General features: G+C 45.5%; 1 protein-coding gene across 1 annotated transcript in view; it reads right to left on the bottom strand.

Moving 5' to 3' along the window:
- LOC104149980 (protein LYRIC-like) overlaps positions 1-18,376 on the bottom strand; it is a 30,302-nt gene extending 11,926 nt beyond the window's left edge. The window contains exons 1-7 of the mRNA XM_068936399.1: positions 18,077-18,376; positions 8,122-8,181; positions 6,995-7,085; positions 5,684-5,752; positions 3,580-3,786; positions 2,549-2,623; positions 769-867 (exon numbers count right to left, since the gene is read on the bottom strand). Coding sequence (XP_068792500.1) covers positions 769-867; positions 2,549-2,623; positions 3,580-3,786; positions 5,684-5,752; positions 6,995-7,085; positions 8,122-8,181; positions 18,077-18,376 — 901 coding nt within the window. The remainder of the gene's footprint in view (positions 1-768; positions 868-2,548; positions 2,624-3,579; positions 3,787-5,683; positions 5,753-6,994; positions 7,086-8,121; positions 8,182-18,076) is intronic.
- Positions 18,377-20,880: the final 2,504 nt, after the last annotated feature.

Here is a 20,880-nt window from a genome sequence, read left to right as displayed (position 1 = left end):
CCCACGTGGCCCCAGCCAAGCGTGCAACGCCATGCAACCCTGCAGCGCCCGCGCTGGGAGCGGGCTGGAAACAGGCCACACGGTTCCACCTTCCCCGCTCAGCGACGTGAGAGAGAGAAACACAGTGCACCAGTTATGAAAACCAAGCGTCGCTTTGAATTTGTTTTGAAAATTTAGTAATCTCAGATGATTGCTAACACGTGTGTTTTGAAACACAGAACCCGTGTTGTTGCCTCTGGCTCAGGAGGGCCCTGAGCCCCTCTCTGCTGGGTGCAGGGAGGGACACGAGAGGGGGGATCGCTCTGTGCTTGCCCTGCTCCTATGCTTATCTGCCAGCCTCTGCTACGGGCAACCATAGGAGACAAGAGACCAGGCTGGAGGAGCCTTTAGATGGACCCACTTTGGCTGGTCTCAGTGTCCAGAAGCTCTACTGACACTTCAACAGGCAATATGTATGTACTGAACAAGACTGTATCTTCATCATCCCTTTTTTGCCACTGCTTAAGTAAAAACCTAAATAAAACTTAAATTCTCACCATTCTCATGGGTCCCATGCAGGGCGCCTACGGCTCCAGCTGAGTTTGCAGCAGTTCTGGGAGTCTGCCTAAAATCAGGCCTAAACTGAATTTCACCCTTACCTCTGCCAACCTTGTGTGAATAAGCCCTGTGGAAAGTGGCCTCTGATTTTTGAGGCTTAGAAAACAGACTGAGAAAGATATCAGCGTTACTATGCTCATTTTTCAACATACAATGGACAAACAGTCATACCGTGCCCCTGCCATACATCATCTGCCGTGAGGAAAGGCGCGCTGGCCTTCCAACAGTGTCTGGAAGGGCTATCCTCAGATGATTTGCTCTTCACATTATCTGCAAACAGGAAAAGCAAATATTTTAATAAAAAATAAAAACAAAAGCTAAAAGGCAATGACATTATTAAAACCAATCAATCATGCCTTTATCTGCAAGTTATGTCATGATGCCTGGATGTTATGCAAGTTAAGTCACACATTAATCCATGCTGCTCATCACAGGGGATTTATTAAAGAAGGCTGAACAAGGACACTACATGCGTAAGTTGTTATTGTAACACCCCACTCAGGAGTGCTAACGCTAGCAATATTCAGACTGGTAATCTCTGACAAATGGCTGTTGGAGATGTCAAATGGGAGTTACAACTCCTGTAGAACAAAAGCCACATCTAACGAAGCCCAATTCGACTCCCTGTGACTTCAGTGAGAAAGCATCTACTCATTTTAACAGAAATTCAGCTGGAGCCATAATTACCAAATGCATTGCTGAAAGGAAGAATACAGATGAGAGAAAGCTGGGAGAAAAAAAAAGGGTTAAAGTTTTCTGGATGATTATTTTCAACAGCTAAAGCAAACCATAGGATTCATCTATCCCCTTACAAGATCTGTGCATAACAGACTAGCAGACTTCTTTTCATATCTGCGTGATTTTTCCTTTCTTCTTTTCACCTAAAGAAGTCCTTTGTTTATGCAGTTTTGCTCTATCAGCTTGATTCTTTGCTGCATAAATGCAGATGTGAACAAATACTTCTCTGCTGAGTACGTCTCTCTGTTGAATACATTAGGAACTGCTTCAATTCTTTGATGCAGTGTTGGAAAATAGATGATTAAATATGGCAGGCATTATATGGAGGGTAACGTCTGGCTTTAGCATAGCGTTTCAGTGCTCTAGCTTGCACCACGCAACCTATGCTTGGCGCATGAATGTGTGTATGTACCTGTGCTTGCTTTTAGCATTCCTAAAACATTCAGGTCCAGATTCTGCATTCATCAGACACGCAGACTGCCAGCTGAATTCAATCTGAGGTTCTGGTAGGCAGAGAACATATGAACAAGCTTTTGGAAATATTCAGTAGACTGTATAGACCAGCCCTCTACACACGCATCCCTCCTGCGAGCACTCAGTAGCAAGGCAGTGTTTGCTGGCAACACGCACTATCACTACAGGAGCACTCAGAGCCGCACAGTGAAAAGTCCTGACAACTGCAGAGAGGCAAAGCAGAAAGCAGAAACAAGGCTGCAGACCAGTGCAAAACCAGGAAACACTTTTTCCTTCTCTGGGCCATGCGCTGGCAGGCTCGAGCTGAAACTCCCTAACTGCAGAAGAGGAAGCTGCTGGCTGGGCATTCTCTCACGGGGCCTCTCCAGCCTCGGCATCTCACACTGAGGAAGGCAGCAAATTCCCTGAATTTGTTGGTCATCGGAACATACAAGAAATCTCATTGTGTGAGAAAACCTAACAGAAAAAGAATTTGCTGTGGGGGCAATATTTTACTTTATTCATAGCGAGATGAGGCAACAGCTTGGAAAGTGTTCAACAAAACATTCTGACATCACTCCCCAAAATGCTGGTGCATAAGACTGCAAATGTGACCATGCTCTGAAAGGTAACGTGATTAATGAAGTATGGCTTAAAGGGAAAAGACCAACACATGAGCAATGATAGCATACTTTTAAATCTTCAAGTACCTATGAAAGTTGAAGAAAAAGTCAGAGGGAAGCAAAGACAGACCGCTCACCTAACTCCCTGGACAGCTCTGAAAAAGTCCCAAAGGTCACAGGACGGGATTTCACTTCTGCAATATCCCATGTACCTGTATTTAAAAAAACAAGCAAACAGTAATCCAAAATACAATGTCATTTTCACAGCTGGTGAAAGTAGTTTCTACCTGGATTACTGCTACTGAAGGTGAGTCACCATATGGCCTTATATACTGACCAATCTAATCATGAAGCTTAATGAAAATCGGATGCTTGTGAGAATTAACCAAAAAGCAGTATTAACCACTTTCAGCCACCCAGAGGTTCAAAAAAGAGTCCAGAAAGATATCACAGGTCAAAGTTTCTGCCTATTTATGAACTATTTGTGTTGCTCTAGGATCTGTGGTATCCCTCACAGTAGAAATACATCAGATATGGCTCTGCCATAAAAATTAAACAATGATGAAAAATGAAAACTCATCTAAAACTCCAGATAAGAGTGACAGGGCTAAAATCAGTATCTCCTAATCTTCAGCCTAATGGCCTGGCAATCTGTCTCTTCATTGCTTTAAAGGAGTCTGAATTTTCAGAGCTGCAGTTTCCCACTTCCTGCCTAGGTTACACAGACAATGTCCCAGCAGCACAGTCAAGGGTTGTGCTAAATGAACTTGTTCGGATACCAACATGGGGCAATCAGCGAGGAAGCTGGGCAAACTCTGTAGGTAAAACAGAGCACTGACACGAACAGACCACTTTGAACTATTCCCCTGCTGGGAATAATACTAAATACTCGTGGGCAGAAAACAACTTACACCCACCAGGTAGTCTGCCGCACAGAAGAAATTCCTGCATTTAATACCCCTATTTCTTTTCACATTGCCATCATGCTAGAAAGTAAGTCACAGCTAACAGGGTTCAGTGAAGAGGGTGGACAACCGTGTGTGTATATTTATACCAGGACGAACGTCAGTGGGAATATCTGAGCTAACCTATTCTGCTGAACATGGTAATTCAATAAACTTTAGCTCTGCAGTGCTCTCACTTGGGCTGCTTGAACGTAGGCACTCACCTACATTGCAAAAAACATCCTCTTCTGACCAGGAGGGCACAGATTCTTCTGAGGTCTTCAGCGCAGTCCCACACTCTGCCTTTGCAACAAGGCTGCCTTTCCCACGGCCACTGGTGTCCTCCGCCCCGCTCGCTGTGCGTGGCCACACTGTCCCCTTCTCCTCCCACTCGACCACAGAGTTACCTCGTGATGCTCTGCTGGGGTCTTCTGGGGAATAAACATTACCACGGTATTATTGCTATTTTTAATGAAAACTGAGAGTTTATACAGGAGAAAGAGTAGAGCAAACCCTGACCGAAACCCATCAGATGCAATGGCTAGATTCCAACCAAAAATATTTACAGTTGCAAGCACAGTAAAGCAGTGCCCTGGGCAGGGACACCAAAAGCAGCAAACATGAAACCCGTAGGAGAAGGAGGGCATCCCGCAGTCTGGCAATGACTCCTACAGGAGATGACGCAGCACCACAGGAGACCTTAGGCGCCCCTTCCTGACTGTGAGAATGACTCAAGGCCTTGAAAGCCAGCTGAGGAGCCACAGAAGCAAAGGGAGAGAAAGTAAACAGCAGGATCTCCACCCTCTGGGGAAAAGGAAAGTAAACCTCTTGGATGTTGGTAGTTCAAGGCTGCTAGAGCAATCAGTGCTTGGGCGTACCCATATTATAAATAACGATAATTATCTCCAACGTCTTTTGTTCTGGAGGACTCCCAGAGCACTTTACAACTCCAGCCTTTGGAAAAGCACAGCATTTCCCTGGGGCTCTGGTGGGGAGAGGACCACTGCCGGCATTGACTGCACTCCATACAGCTTGACGCTGCTGCTGCTGCTGCTGGTGCTGCTTCTGCTGCTGCTGCTGCTTGTTCCCTGCTGGGAAACAGCAGCTGACGCTCAGCTGCGCTAAGGCTTCACCCTGGAAGCAGCAAGAGCACATTTCACTGCTCTGTAAATATTAATGCTAAAAAGGACCATCATGATCACCTAGTTCAGCCTGCTGCCTAACTCGGGCTCCTGAATTGCACCAGTGACTTCTGATAGTTCAACTACGCCTTGCTGCTGTGGGACACTTGTACCCCAGGCCAGCAAAGCACTTTGGCACGCGCATGCGTAGGGGTAACCATGTACTTAACGCATGCAGCTGGCACCACTGATGTCAACAGGCCAACTTATAGGAACCAGGCTAAATGGGGGCCTAGACACTTCGCTGGAAGGCAAGCAGAGACTTCAGCACCTTAGGCCCTTAGAGACTGTCATATAGACAGTCAGCTCTTGATTTATATAATCTAAATAATAGCAAGAAAGCGGTCTGAAAATGTCTGTATATTTTTAGATCAAAATTTGCTGCTTACTTGCTCTGATCTTCAATTTTAGAAAAGCACTTGAGGACATCTTAAGATACTGTCTTATTGCAGGCAGACCACACGTATCCATATTTATCTAGCTCTGTGCCCCAATTCCAAACTACTATCTCAGCTTTTAAATTTCATGCCTTTCTCTATTATATTAATAGCTTTATCACAGATAATTAAATTATCAAGACATTTCCAAATGCATTGATTTCATGGCCTGCTTTTATATAGCAGTTATAGTAACATAATCAGTAGAAATTCATGTAGGCATAAGTGCATGGCAGACACTCTGAAATCCCCAGCGGAAACATGTGTGAGTACAAAGCATTGTTTTATTTTACTTCATTAGGATAAGAGTGTATCCCCCTTTTAGAGCTGTTTACTGTAGGTAGCTCTAGATTTAAGAACCTTTTTGGAACTGGGTAAATTATGCAGGTTTTCATATATCAGTTGTTGGAAAACATCTTTTGTTAAGCCTCGCAAAAGTAAGCGATCCACATTACAGCATATCTTTAGCAGATCTCGGATGTAATGGCCATTTGTTTTCAAAGTCCCTTGGGTAACACCATGTGTTTTAATGAAAGCCTGGAGTAAAAGCCAAAGCTCCCAAACCTTTTTCCTAAGTCAGCAGCCTAAAAGAGCGCAAAGATTTTGCCGCCTAATGGTGAATTGAGTAAGTAGAAAGACTTTGGGAAGTCAGAAGAGGCGACAAGCCCAGCCAGACTGTGTCTGTAAACTGAAGTGTTTTGTAGATTTACCTTTTTGTTTCAGCCGTTCCTTCCTTAAGTGTCTCTTTTCTCGGCTGCTGATCTTGGTCTGCCAAACTCCTGCAACGAAGAGCAAAGTTCCCCATGACTCGTTATAAGTTAACAAGAAACTTCCTCTGCTGCTCATATTATTTAGCAGGCAAGGAACTGTCCTTTCTGACCGGGGCTGTGCAAGCGGCACTGCAGCACCGAGAGGGGCCACGGCCAGGCGCAGGCTCCCACCTCCCCAGCCTGCAGATCTGCCCTCTCTGCAGCTCCGCGCAGAAACGCCGGCTGCGCTACGTAAGAAATCCCTGTCACAAACCTTTCTGTCATGTGTCCTGCCCCCCGGCAAAGCAGCTGATTTCCGCATACATTCATTTATATCGCCTGGGCCATGTTCTGCCTTTAACCACATGCTCCATGACACTGGGGAAGTCATAGGAGGGACTGGCACAAACGGTTTATTTATACACACACACACACACACACACACACACACACACACTGGCACAAATGTTTTATTTACACACACACAACACACACACACACAAACACACAAACACACACATATATGTGTATGTATATATATAAAAAAGCAGTCCCCTGATTTTGCTGAGACAGACATCTTTGTTCTCCAAACATCCCTGAATAAAGCCTGGAACAGTTCAGCCAACTCATCCATCCAAAAAATTGCACATCGTTTTGAAGATCGTCTCTGTCGTTTCCCATTTTCTCTCCTTGCGCTCTCTGCTGCTGACACAAGCATCCACACGAAGGACTCTGATCCAACAACTGTAGGGGCTTCTCTTGCTCTCACCACCACATCGATCACATTATAATCTTCTCAGCCTAGGAAAGCTTAGGTTTCATGCTATGGTTTCCACTATGACCCTTGGTGAGGGGAGGCGGGTAGGGAGGAATGTGATGCGACGCATTTTCCAATGAAATTATGGTTGCTTGAGCCTTGCTAGCCTTGCTCAGATTGCCTTACAGATTTACTTGTAACCAAAGCTCTTGGCTCTGCTCACGGATGTGCTAGAAATCGGCCGTACATTATCACAGTGCTTTTACACTCCTCAGTCATGAGCCCAAGGAAAGGCTGCCCAGGGAGACCATAGCTCCAGGGTATCGGCACTGCAGAAGCCACAAGCAAAGAGTAAAAGCAGAAAGACAAGACCCTGGTACAGAACAGACCTCTGGGCTTTTACAAGAACATAAAACACTAAAATATCAGAGAATACCTCTCCTTTAAGATATTTCATCCTATGTTCTTTTTTGGCAATATAAACAAGCAAACAAAACAACTAGAACTTTTGTTACCTTCCTCCTCTTGCAGTCTGTCTTTTTCCACAGAAAGCAGGTCTTTTGACACTCCCTTTTCTGAGCACTGGGCTTTCTTCTTCCTCTTAGGCTAGAGCGTATACCAGAGATGCAGGTCAGAGTCATGCCACAAAGGTAAAACAGGTATTTCTTACATGTCATCAAGAAGAGAAAAAGAATCAGGGTAATTGTTCTGAAATGAAAATGATACAATGGTACTCTGAGAAAGACCACTTAGTCAGTGGGCTCTTTAAATGGGTGCAAGAGTCTTCCTGAGCAGATTTTATTGCAAACCCCAAACTGAAGGATGTTATGGCTTTTGGCCTACAAAATTAGACTTATCCGCAAGGTTAGAAAACCCATATTGTAATTCAGGTACCTGCTCTATAGTAAGATTTGCATTCATCATTACGAAGACTTTAACGGAGGAAAACTGGAAATTATTTACTCCCTTTACAACCGAAAAAGCTGAAATCAGGAGCTAAGGCCCCGTTTACGCTTAACAACAACAACAAAAAATCCTATGACATAGAACAGCCTATTTTTGAGGGAGACTACATATCTGTAATTCACACTGGCCTGAAAGGGTGTAGCAGTAGCTCATGCAATTTCCATATGGTTTGGTGAGATTGCAGAGCTCACTTTAAGCCTTCAAGTTTGAATGACTTAGCTTTAATGTAGTAGTTCTTGACTTTTGTAAGGCAGGATACATCCTGCCACAAATAAGTTTCCTGTCTAGCCTGGGCAGCTCCTCACATGGAAGGGCAGAGTGGCTATAAAGCATGGACACTTTCTTCCATACCAGTATGCATTTGCAAGGCCTAGGATAAAACCTTTGTCCAGACTCAAAGAAATGTCCCATATCAGAGCTGGAATTCAAATGCAGGAGCTCCCAGACTCCACTTCTGGGCTTAGACTATGAGACCGTCCCACTTGTGGCCAGGGTAACAAGCACCATGACATGACCATACTAGAGAGTCACTTGGTCTTATGTTCCTACGTCAGCTCTTAAGTTCTCCAGCAAAGGGAGCAATGAGTTGGAACAAAAGGGTCAACAAATAAGAAACGTGCTTAAAACAAGTGTCTTTTGAAAGACATGATATAAGCTCTAAAATTACTACTGGTACCTTGAGGAGCTTTTTCTCTCTGATGCTGGCTGATGTTACAAGCTGACCGTTCACTGGCACCTGGAAGATGGAAAGTAAAAAGGTGCATTATGGAATATGTGTGTTCATGTATATATATAAGTATATGCACATAATTCCTTTAATACATTCCCGTAACGCTTATGATCTGGCTGAAAGACAGAGCCAAATAACCCCAAAACAATCTCAGCTACAGTTTATGGCCTTGTTCTAAGTTGAATTAATTTATTCCAAATTAATTAGTGTTAGCTAAACCTTTATGAATGTAAATCCAGAAACTCTCCATAGATTTATTCCAAAGCAGACATATTTGTGCTTTATCTGAAGATTTGCCAAGGATCAAAGTTGCTTTTCCAATAGCATAAGCCTGTCTTAAAAAAACAGCATAGACACAAGAAGGCTTATTTTAATTCTTGTTCACTGCTTGGAGTGGACTTTATGTTCCCTCTTAAGTCTATCTATCTGGCCTGCTAAAATAATAGCTTTCATCCTCCCTGGATCCTACAGAGTGAAACATGAAAGTGTACGGACTTTTAAGACTACAGTTTGATTCATGTCTTGGCAATCTCAGAACTCACTGGCTATCACCAAACTTCAGGTATAGAGGTGGGAAGGTTGCAAACCTGCACCTTGGACAGCAAGGACTGTGTTAGCAAGGCCCACTACACCTTACGGAGAGTCAGCAGCACCCAACACAACATTGACCCCCCTCCTACATACAGGCACTTCTCCCAACTGGAGAACACTGCTCAGTGTAGCAGCACTTCTCTTTTTCATGCCTTCCCTGTCCAATGCAATCCGTGTTCAACACTGATCAGGTCTCCTACACCTTGATCAGATGTAGGGCTGCTGAGCAGAACCCAAAACTCATACCAGTGAGCCTGATACAGGCCGTCAGCTTGATCCCGGTCAATCCACCAATGCTGCACCGGGGGCAGCAGAGAGACCACAGCGATATGCTACAGGTAAAGGGCAGAGGCAGCACACAAATGGGCCATGCGCTCATCACGTCCTCTAGGAAGGGACATCCCTGCTGCAGCCTAGAGCTGTCCCCTCTGCGTCATGACACAGCACACATTGCCACAAAAGCTGGTAAGGAAGGGACTTCAGGTGTCTGCAGTCCCCTTGGTAAGTAGAAGACTGCTTCTCTTCTCTGCCCTCTACTCCTCTTCCCCATCCCTCACTAGTCACTTCTGTCCTCAAAGATGCTGTGGCAGAATTTATTCACATATACAAAAACCTGTTCTAATTCAAATCCAACTTATTCCTCCTAAGGCGGAGGCCCTCAGAGCCTCCACCTGGGTGGGGAGAGGAAAGATGTGCATCAGAGTTCAGGGGCTAATGAAGAAGTCACCTGGTATCTATGAGAAGTGCTCTGTCAAAGCATTATCCAGTGCATGCACATTCCCAACAGAGGCCAGAGGAATAACATGAGAATTTGTTTCCCCTTCAATGTGTGAGAAGACTTGGGGCGGCTCTTCCTCTGGGACATGGCATCTAAGTGAGAGATGCAGCTGCTGAGGAGTGGTACACACTCTACTCTGTCACAGATAATGGCTTATCGGACTGGAGAATTGTAGTTGCAATTAATAAAAAAATAGGAAGAGGGATAGAAATCTGCGCACTCTGCAAAACAGTCTATGATACCTCAGGAAAGCTAAAATCTGTTTTTTAAAAAAGAGGCTCACTGGATGGCCATGTGCCCTTGGGCTATGGGGACCCACAAAAGCAGAGACAAAGACTTAGAGCCCCCTGCCCAGCCATGGGTGAGATTACAGCTCTTACACTGCACAGGAGTACAATTAAACTATTTTGCAGAGCAACAAGTTTTCGTACCTTCTCCCAAAGGCACTCTGAAACACAGCTGGGGCTTGAAGCTACTTCCTCTGAGAAATGAAGCAGCTTAATTTCTTTGACACCAAATTTAAGTAGAAAATTATCTCCGCTGAAGTTTGCAATGACTGCTTACTACCAGATAAAAATGTTAATTCCTTTATGCTTCTGCAATGCTTTGTGCTGGACCCATCGCTGTGAGATTAACTACAGCCTCTCGCAGGTCAACCTGGACCTCATAAAGAAAACCCTGTGGGCAATTCCCTCGCCTGTCCCCATGAACTTGGTAGGGCTGCAGTCCTCCAGCCTGTTACTGCTTAGCTCCTTAGTATTGTAAAGACTATGGAGACTCTAGAGCTACTTTTCACAAGACTCAGAAAGGTCTAATTTGAGCTGTATGCTAAATGCAGCGGGATACGCACCCACACGTGGGCAAACCCTTCACCCCTGGAGTTGCCTGTATTCACCTTAGCTTCTTGGAAACCCTGCCTAGCTACAAGCTCTTGGTGGTCCAGCAGGACCCAGCAGGCTGGAGATCAACCCACTGCAGTTACTGTAAGGAGCCCAGAGATTCCGGATTTTACAGCACACCGCTCTGTGAACACAGTGACATGCAACACAATTTCTGGATCTTCCGTTAAAATATCATAGTAATGGGAACCAAATCTCTGCCCAATTACATCAGTAGTTCTATCAATTCCAACATAAAAGCTAAATATAAAACATAACAAGTGATTCACATCTCTTCTGGCTCCCTTAGCTGTCATTTGGTATGCTCACATCCATATGCTTCTCAAAATTCACTAGAGAAAATACAAGTTCTGTGTTAAAAAACAACGTTTTGTGATATTTACCAAGGCCATCTCTGATTTTTCCCACAGGCAGTCATCTCTCTTTTGAGATTTTCAGATTCATTTACTAGAGGCATTCCATAAACCCTACCACAAAATAGACCACCTTCCCTAGTCTGCTCGACTCGAGGGAAAGAAATCCACTCTGCCTGCTGAAGGGATGGCATCAGGTTCTCACATAGGATGTACACCATAAAATGAAAAGTAAGGGGAATTTTGGTTAAAAATCAAACCTCTTAGACACAGTAGATCTTGAACTTACACTAATCTTCCTTCTTTCTCAGGATATGTTTTTATCTGATGAAATGTGTGAAAATATAAAAAGATCGCATCTTAGTGAATAACAGATCCTGTGCCATTTAAAACGTGTTGGGGGCGGAAGGCTTTTTTTGGTGTGAAAACCCATGTCATTATATGGCATAGGATTTTAGCCAAGTTCAATTTTACAGGATGAGCATGAGAAGGGATGATTTGGGGAAGTCGCAAGACATATAAGCACAATATTCTTTCCCATTCGCAACAAATGCTGGTGATAGCCCACTTCTCATAACGAAGCCTTCACCACGTTGTAAATGGACTTGCATTGCAACGTTGCAGACGGAGTTCCCAAGTTCAGCTGGTTTCTGCAAGACCGACACCATCAGTAACAGCATCTGCAGCACTAATTTACAAGGAAGGACGTATTTTTTGCCTTCGCTCAGACGCACACAGGATAAAAGGCATCCCACCACTGATTCATCTCTCTTTCCATTGAGATGCCTCTGCAGGCATGGTGGACTGCACATAGAGAGACTAGGAAGTGTCACAGATTAAGGAAATGCTCTGTCTTCCGCTCCCAAATTGCCATATGTTGACCACAGCCTGAGGCTGTACGGAGCCCTCACAGAGTGAGAAAAAAACCCCAGAGGGAAAATGCTGAGTGCAACAGAGAATTAGGAAAGATCCAACCTACGCTTGCTCTGACAGAGCGGTCTCAGCCAGGGCAGGATCTTGCTCTGGGACCTTCTCTCCTTATAAATGACTGCAAACGAGAAGCTGGAAAAAATTACTCTTTCTCTTAATGTTCTGCCAATCTGACTATTATATACTTTTGCTGGACGAGCACATTTCATACTTAAGTGATATTGCATCTGGAAGGTAAAGATCCCTCTCTCTCTCCATCACTGACTAAGAGGTTAAAAATATACTGTTGACAGTCATTTCCTACATCACAGAGGTCTTTAGGCTGACCCACTAGCTCTCAAGCCCTACATACTCACCTGGGACTCTAGAACATTGTTATTTCCTTCCTAATGAGCTGCTGAGTGCAAAAAAAACCACCAAATCTGACCACTGACTGATGATCACCAAATAGCCACCCACTTAGGTGATGTTCTTCTTTCAAACGTGAAATATCTGCTGCTTCTCTGCTATCCTTCTATAACAACAGCATCTCCCTTCCTTTCATCACCAAGTAATTTTACTGAGTTCTCCTTCCTTTCAGTAGAAAAGTATTACTCTAGCCTGACCTTTTGTATTAAATCCTGCCTTTACCCAGCCCCTTTTTGCCCAGGAAGCTGGCTATATGACTGGGGAACCCCTTCTACCCTTTTCTTCCTCTCTGAAGCCGTTAGGATACTGGGTTAGTCATGCCTCTTTATCATCCAGTTTGGTCATTTCAAAAGAAAAAATGATTTTTCATTTTTTTAAAAGAAATGAATTTTGCCAGGGTTTCGTTTTCCCTTCATGAAAAATGTGGCTTTGTACAGGGAGAAGACACCTAGACCCACTGAATTAAGTGATTGTTCAAAATCATCAGTGCAATCCCCAAAACGTTACATATACGCAGAGAAATATAATCAGGACTTTTAGTGAAATCCGACTTAGCATATTAATTTGTACTCACATTCTGTAGAACAATAGAAAGATTATTTTTAGTTCAAGACCGTTTGGTTTGTGACCCAGTGGAAAAGGATTTCCACCCCTCCTGCCTTTTTTTTCCCTTTTATGTAACCTAGTGTTATATTTTTGATAATTGCTCTGAAACCTTTATTCTTTTGTGTGAGTGCTTAATTTATTTTATGCTGTTAGCATAGTTCTAAATACAGTCACAGAGAAAGAAGGCATAATGATAGAACTCAAATGTTAAAAAACAATGGCTTTAGCCATGAAAAGATAAACCACATGTTCAAAGCTATAAAACTGTACCCCTGTATGCTTATCTTTGTGCATTTCAATAGTTTCATAAGACTAATCAGTTTTCCAAAATCACTGTATAAGTCTCTGTCAGACCAGAAAGCCCACTTTCAAATCTCAGCGTCACCAACTGGTTACAGGTTTAATTAAAAAACTATAGGAACACATCTTTGGCCTCATTAACAGCCCTTGGCCCTGCTTAGAGAAAGTGCTTAAAATTGCCTTCCATAAGAAGGCATGCAAAGGTTTCCCCAGCAGAGGGACACTAGCACAAAATGAACTCAGCATATGAAACCAAATGGGAGCTATTATGTGCTTCACACATTGGAAATCAGAGAAATTGCTTGAGAACAAAAATTCAGAGACTTTTTGTTTTAGGCTACTAGTTTCAGAAAACTTAAATTAAGTCGGTTGGACACCGGATATGAAAGAAAGCAAAACTAGCCCATTCTGGCGGGGGGGGGGGGGTGTCTCTGAACAAAAAAACATTTCCAGATTTAAGAAATACTTTCCTAGCACTCATTCCCAGTGCAAAAACTTTTTTTTTTCACCTTATGTTAGGTAGGGAGATAAATGTGGTGGCCTTAGGCCAGAAGGCTACACTAGAACAGCAAAAGTAACACCAATATGAACTAAAAAAGAAAAAAAATTAGAAAAAAAACGATTTTCAGGGCACTAGCTGAACCTCACTGAAGCATGCTGTGTTACTGAACAAGATACCACTGCACTCTTCAGCTTCCTCAGTAAACCTTCAACAAGCTAAAAGCCATGTGGGAAGTCTTCATTTCCCTCAGCATCTTCTCTTGCTGGCAAGACAGACCACTGTAATGAGGATGTTCATGATATTGTTTGCAGCCTGCTACTGGCTTGGGGAAAACGGGTTTTCCTCTCACCTGCACAGAGGCACAGGCTCAGTCGCAGTCCAAGTATCCTGCTCGGATTGCCTCATCCGCAGACAGTGAGCAACCAGCATGACAAACACGATGGGAAACAAAACAGTATGTGCGGCATTTATTCCGAATCAGTTTTTCATAACTGGAGGCAGATGTTCTGGCCAGTCTGGCTTTGCCACAGGGTACCGTCCCGGTGACAGACTTTAGCCTGCAAGACATGTCCCCAAACAGTGGCAACCAGGTCAGTGGGAAAAGACGAGCCCTCATTTGAGAGGAGAGAGATGCTGATTTTTGGGCAAAGCAAGAGGCCACCAGAGAGGCAGGAAGGCACTAACTTCAAAAGAAATCACTCGCTCCATCCTAATAGCTAGAGAAAGGATAACACAGTAGCAATTTCCACTGAGGTGAAGATGGGAAGCCACAGGGACATGTTGCGTTCCTTAGCGAAGGAAACAGGCTCTTCATGCCTGACAGAAGAAGAGAAAGGCACTTCTTTGGGTCAACCCCAGTCACCATTCATATATAAATATATCTTTGGAAAGGGGAGGGAAAAGAAGGCAGGATCTTAGTTTGTGATCTATGCTGTAAATATGAACCCTCTTATTATTAATAGGTCACTATGCATTAATATAAAGCTTTCCCTGTCAAAATCATTTGGAGAAATGAGTTCCCTGCAGGAAAAGAGTCTGTTGGAAAGGGCAACATGGGAAAGACACACCGTGAATAGACAGAATTTTCCGTGTATGGGAAATAAGCACCGGGAATTTTTTCACTTATTTTAGGGAGGTTGGCAGAGGAAAGAGAGAGGTGGCACTCTCGTTGGATGGATGCCCCACGAAACCTTGGAAAGCATCTGGGCCACCTGCACAGAAATGCGCTCCTCTGCACTTCCCAGGGATGATGAGGTGCCTATAGGAAGCCCGGAGCACTAACAGGTAACAAATACAAGCTGATGAGCAGCGAGAACCAGAACCGCAGTTGTCTCCATTCATACTCGAAGACAATTCCAAGAGACAAATAAGAGAACAAGCCCTAAGATGGTGATCCTTACGTTGCATATCCTCCAGCTGCCAGCCTTTCTGGATACATGAGAGGTCATATGCAGCATATGAGTACAGGGAGGTGACATGTATCTGCTACAGCTCAGCTGCACCCATCGGCTGGTGAGATGTCTGGGGAAAGACAGAAGTGTTTCCCCAGCATTAGCGGATTAAAACCTCTGCTGGAAGGAGGGATGAAGAAATCCATTTCCTGAGATGTGCTACTCTAATTAAATTAGAGCAACATTTCAACAAGGGATCAAGATTTTATTTTAAAGAGGCGATTACAAAACCCAAACACCTTCCAGGGTGTTTATGAAATCAATTCTCACGCAAGATAGCTATATGAAAATAATTGTGCAACTGTGTTTCATTGGCAGGAAGAGTACCACATAATCTAGACAGGTAGGAGAAAAGGTCTATTTCCATATCTCTGGTGCTGAGAGAATTGATCTCTAGTTCTGGAGCTGTTAAACCATCCCTGCCAGAGGCAAAAAGTATCTGCAATTTATAAAGACACTTCTAAAAAGCAGAAAGATTCCTTTGGGGATGTATTAGTTGGTACATATTTTTACAAGTTGCCTAAGGAAGATGACATCCCATTGCACAAAAAAAAAAGTCTTCTTTTGAACTGATCAATTTGCAGAACAACCTAGAAAACTTTGAATAAAACCAAAGCCCCCAAACCCAACAGCAATCTAGTTCAGATCAGAAGGCTGCTGGCAAGTCTTGTAAACGTTTCCTAAAAGACTCTGTATTAGGGAAAAGACTACGCTGGAAAAGACTAAACCCTCCATCACCATTTCTGGCTAATTTTTTTGTGCACGTGACAAGAGTGCAACCTGCGAGGCATGATGCACAATGAGATCACCTTCAAAAGCAGGACTGAGTTGAGGCCATGCATGCATTGGAGCCAAGCTTGTACAGCACACCGATTTCACAAGGGCTGCGGCAGAAATTCAAACTGGGCAGAATTTCGGGAAGGAATTCCAGACAGGAATTCCAGGAGGGCACCGGGACTGGCCCCGGCTGCCTCTTGCCGTGGAGGGGTTAGGGATGTGCCACGGGAAGGAGGGTCTGGCAGCACAGGGGGCATCGCTCTGCAGCCACGGCAGAGGAAAGGCAGTCTCGCAGCCCACCCGTGGGGCAGGTGCTGGGGATCACTGGTGAACACACCTTCCCCAACTGAAAAAATAATTAACTGCCTTGTTTCTTTTTTAATTAAAATCTCGACTTTCCCAGCACTCCCGGATATGCAGATGTTTGACTGCCAGGCTATATCAACACACCTGAGCACTAGAGGCATTTTATCTCTTGGCTTCGTACCTCGTACCTCGGCATATACTAAAGGGGCTCCCATCCCGTAATATCTGCGGGCTCGGGTTTACGCTGTTGGCCGTGTCTATGAATGGAATACTTTGTAGTTAATAGTATCTCTGATGCTGTCTTGGTGGAGATTTTCATATGCGAATTTCAGCATATTAAAGGTGTTTCTGCTGCTTTGGCTTTCTTGTTTCAGCCAAGCGCCAAAGCAGCATGCCGTGTTTTACACTTACATAAGGAGATAAAGTTTTTGCCTCAAGGATATGATGTTCCAAAGACAGAGATAACATAAAAGGCAATGACAAGCAGCCATGGAGAAAAGGATGGAGAAAAGAAAACAAAAGAGATTCACAAGGAAGGGAAAGGGCAGAATACTGTCATGGGAGAACAAGCCTGAATTTTTTCATTTCAGCATGTGAGATGTTTTCCCCAGATTATTTTTCTTTAGCATCTTCTATGTTATTTTTCTTGCTCTTCCTCTTCTCATCCTCCACCTCCTTAGGACCACATTTTGCCTCCTTTGCATTCGTACCGTGATTAGCGGGTCTCACACAGAGGCTGGCACTACTCAGTGTAAATGCAACTGCTGAAGTCCCCCAAGGAGCAGGAATCAGCTCAGTGTGCGAAAAGATGAGATTAATGATAGAAACTGCAGAGACGACTGTAAACAAATCTATCTCTTCAGTTTCTCTCTTCCTCCTCTCCTTTGCTCTCTGTTATTCCAGGCTGTGAGGAGCAGCATCCCTGACCAGAAAACATCTATTCAAGTCAGCATCTTCAGCTTGAATTTATAACCTCAGCTATCACTACAGCACAGGGCCTGCATCTGACAGTAACATAGATCTACACCCCTTTCTGTCCCTCAGTAATCAGTGGCTCTGAAAATTTTAATTTTCATTCTACAGCCAAGTCCAGTTATCCAGTACTAATGATAATAAAACAGTGTTAGACTTGTTACTGGAAATCCCTCTTTGCTCATTGACACAGACAGCTCCATTAAGATTACTTTATAATCTAATTGCTTTTTACCAATTAAAAAATACATATGCTGTTGTGGCAGGATTCTATTCCCATTTATGAAAGAGAAAATAAAACCCAGTTCGAAATAAACTACTTAAAATATAATTATGATACAACAAAAAGTGAATATGGAGGTAAATTCCATGATGAAGTAATAAACCCCTGAAAACTAAGGTTATGATGGCAAGTGTGGCACATGAAGGACAAAAATATATTTTTGTATAGGCCCACCTAAAAAACCCTGCCAATTCATTTAGTTTCCATCTTTCTCAGAATTAAGCACCGAGAAGATACCAGTAACAGGTAGGCACGTTCAGAAACGTTGATGATGTACGAATCGTAAATACACACTTCCTTTGCGTTCCGTGTTTTCTCCTGTGAGCCTGCTTCACTTTCCACAGTCTAAAGCCAAACTGTTTTCTGTGATTTACGCTGAGATTTTCCGCTGTGCGTAATTTACAGCAAGCCAAAGAGACACAACCAACAGCGAGAACATCATACGCAAACTTCACTACAGCGCATCATGCCAAAACCCCCAACATATACTCCCAGCATGTGCAGTTGCCACAGCCACCGCGCCGCTCCGGTCGCACAATCAGGCAGCCCCGATGCAGAGGAAATGTCAGCTGCCAGTATATTGTGCTAATGCTGTAGAAGAGACACGATAGGGACCGGGGAGGGCAAGCGGGGCGGACAGATGGGGTCTGGGGAGGGGTGTTTGGGGAGGGGGCAGTGGTCTGGGGAGGGGGACGGGGAGCCTCTCCCGGGACAGCAGCTGCCGGCGCGGCCCCGCCGCCCTTACCTGCGCCGGGCGCCTGTGCCGCTCCGGCGGCCGGCCCGGCAGCGCCGCGGCCCCGCGGCCTCCAGCCCCCGCGCCTTCCTCCTCCTCCTCCTCCTCCTGCTGCTGCTGCTGCGCCTCCTGGCCGCCGGCGCGGCCCCGGCGCGGCCCCGGCGCGGCCCGGGCGCGGCGCAGCCCCCGCAGGGCCAGCAGCGCCGCCGCCGCCGCGCCCAGCAGCAGCGCCGGCCAGGGCAGCGCCAGCAGCCGCGCCGGCAGCACGGCCAGCCGCTCCGCCAGCGCCGGCACCGGCACCGGCACCGGCATCGGCACCGCCGCCGGCACCGCCGCCAGCGCCAGCCGCCCCGCCGGCTCCAGCACGGCCGCCGCCGGCGCCCGGGGGCTGCGCGGAGCCGCCCGGGGTCTGTGCGCGCTGCAGCCGGCGGAGCGGCGGTGCGCGGAGCCGCGCCGGTGGCGCCGGGGAGCCGGGCGGGGGGAGCGGGGCGGGACGTGCCGGGCCGGCGGGCGCCCCCCGCCCGCGGCCGGGGCGGCCGAGCCCTCGGAGGCGCCGCCTGGCCGTGGGGGCGCGGGGAGGGGATGGCCGAGAGGAATTAACGTTTGCTGTGGGAGAACGAGCGCGATCAGATTAAACCCCCATGCAGTGCGGTCCAACCCAGCGGGGTTACATCCGTCAGCGTTAATTTGAGTCCAGGTGGACAAGGATCGGGACACACAGGGGTGTTCGTGGGTGACGCCTTTTTGTGCAATTTCCCAGTCTAGACATAACCTCGACCTACATTTTTAGGAATATACTTTTATTCTCAGGCACTATTACAAAGCTGCCTTTTGCTCTTGTCACCAGGTGACATCCCTGTGACGACTGCAGGGATTGCCTATGTACAGCAGCGCAGGATGAGTTCCCGTCTAGAGCTGATCCTCAGAGAAAGGGGCAGTTGATTACAGCTAGTATAAAGCAAAACAGAGCACCTCAAATCACAAACGCCTTCATTTTGCTTGATGGAAAACTCCTCTCCCCGTGCACGAGCACAGGTGATGCTCTCAGAAAGTGTTTTCTCAGAAGACTTTCTTTTAAAGAAACGACTTGTATTTGATCTTCGCAAATCTAAAGGGACAACTCCCGAGGAACAAATAGTGAATAACAATGAAGGAGAGGAACGATTGCCTAATGCAGGAACTGGTCTCTGAGCACCACTGTGTCTAGCAGCTGGTGCAAACTCCCCAGGCCTCACCACCGGGGCTTGGGGGCGTTACAGTAAAAGAAGATATTAAGTTCAGTTTATTTATACAGAACAGTATAAAAAATGGTGCATAAGCATCCTACGCTTCAGGAGGACTGAAAAGGGAAAGAACTTTGCCTGCCTTGGCCTTATTCCACACCCAAGTGGGATTGCTCTCTACTGAGGGCTGATGCACAGGTGGGAGCGCCAAACCAAGCTTTGGGAAATGCTTAATACAGCCTGTGCCCATGCAAGACACAGAAATGGGGAAGACTCGTTAGTAATGCTTCCGTTCACTTTGCTTGGATTATCAACTCTGCAGGGGAGAAAGGCTTGGTATTTCCATGTCCAGGGCCTAATCCCAGATTGGTCCTGAACAGGTTTCAGTTTTGAAAGCACCATAAGGTGTCACGACACTCTGGAAATTTTCCAACAGAATACAGGAATGTTGTCGATAAAATGGTGTGCTGGATGGCTTTATGGGGCGAGGAAGGTTTTAAGAGGGAGCGAGAAATGCTTGATGCACAAGGGAGTGCCCCAAGGGTATGGTGAAACCTAGAATGGTGCTGCCAGGATTGAACCCAGCGAAACGTGGATCCGACGACTTACCTGTCTTGCGTCCATCTGTCTTGCCTGTCCTATCTCCTAGGTCTGTTCAGCACTGACTGACGTTCGTCTTGTCTGAAACCAGATCTCGGTAATTTCAGCCTTTCTGTTCCTTGTACTGATTTCTTATGGGCCTGTCTTTGAGGTATCAGGAACCCTAAGCTGGTGGCTAAGTTGTCATGTGCAAAGGTCAGAGGCAGGGAGCTTGCCCTGAAGTTAAAAGATGGGATAGGGCTACAAAGATGATCAGGGGACTGGAGCATCTCTCCTCTGCAGAAAGACTGCAAGAGCTGGGCCTGTTCAGCCTGGAGAAGAGAAGACTGAGAGGCAATCTCATCAACGTGTACAAGTATCTGAAGGGAAGGTGTCAAGAGGATGAGGCCAATCTCTTCTCCGTGGTGCCCAGCGACAGGACGAGAGGCAACGGGCAGAAACTGAACCACAGGAAGTTCCACCTAAACCTGAGGACAAACTTCTTGACTGTGAGGGTGGCAGAGCATTGGAACAGGTTGCCCAGAGAGGTGGTGGAGTCTCCTTCGCTGGAGATATTCAAAACCCGCCTGGATGTGATCCTGGGCAATATGCTCTAGAGGACGCTGCTTGAGCAGGGAGGTCGGACTAGATGATCTCCAGAGGTCCCTTCCAACCTCAACCCTTCTGTGATTCTGTGGGACTTCCATGTTTAGTTTTATGACATTCTCATTTAGTGTTTGTCTTTTAATTTTTCCTTGCCTTGATCTCCCTGTTCATAAAATGAAGATGGATCTCTACAGGTCTGAGCCATTAAAAAGCATACAATCTATACCTCCGATCATAAATAAATATCATTATTTTTCGCTAATCTAAATGAGTTTTTTTTTCTCCAGGGAAACATAAGCTGAAGGACCATGTCAAGACTCAGCATTGCTTAGTTGACTCTGAAATTACTGCTCTGCACCATTCCTTTCTATTTAGTTTTTTTTTTTTTTCTACAAAATAAAGGCAATC

The sequence above is a fragment of the Struthio camelus genome, chromosome 3 (genome assembly GCF_040807025.1).
Source record: "Struthio camelus isolate bStrCam1 chromosome 3, bStrCam1.hap1, whole genome shotgun sequence".
NCBI lineage: Eukaryota > Metazoa > Chordata > Aves > Struthioniformes > Struthionidae > Struthio > Struthio camelus.
This window is presented reverse-complemented; position numbering and strand designations above follow the sequence as displayed.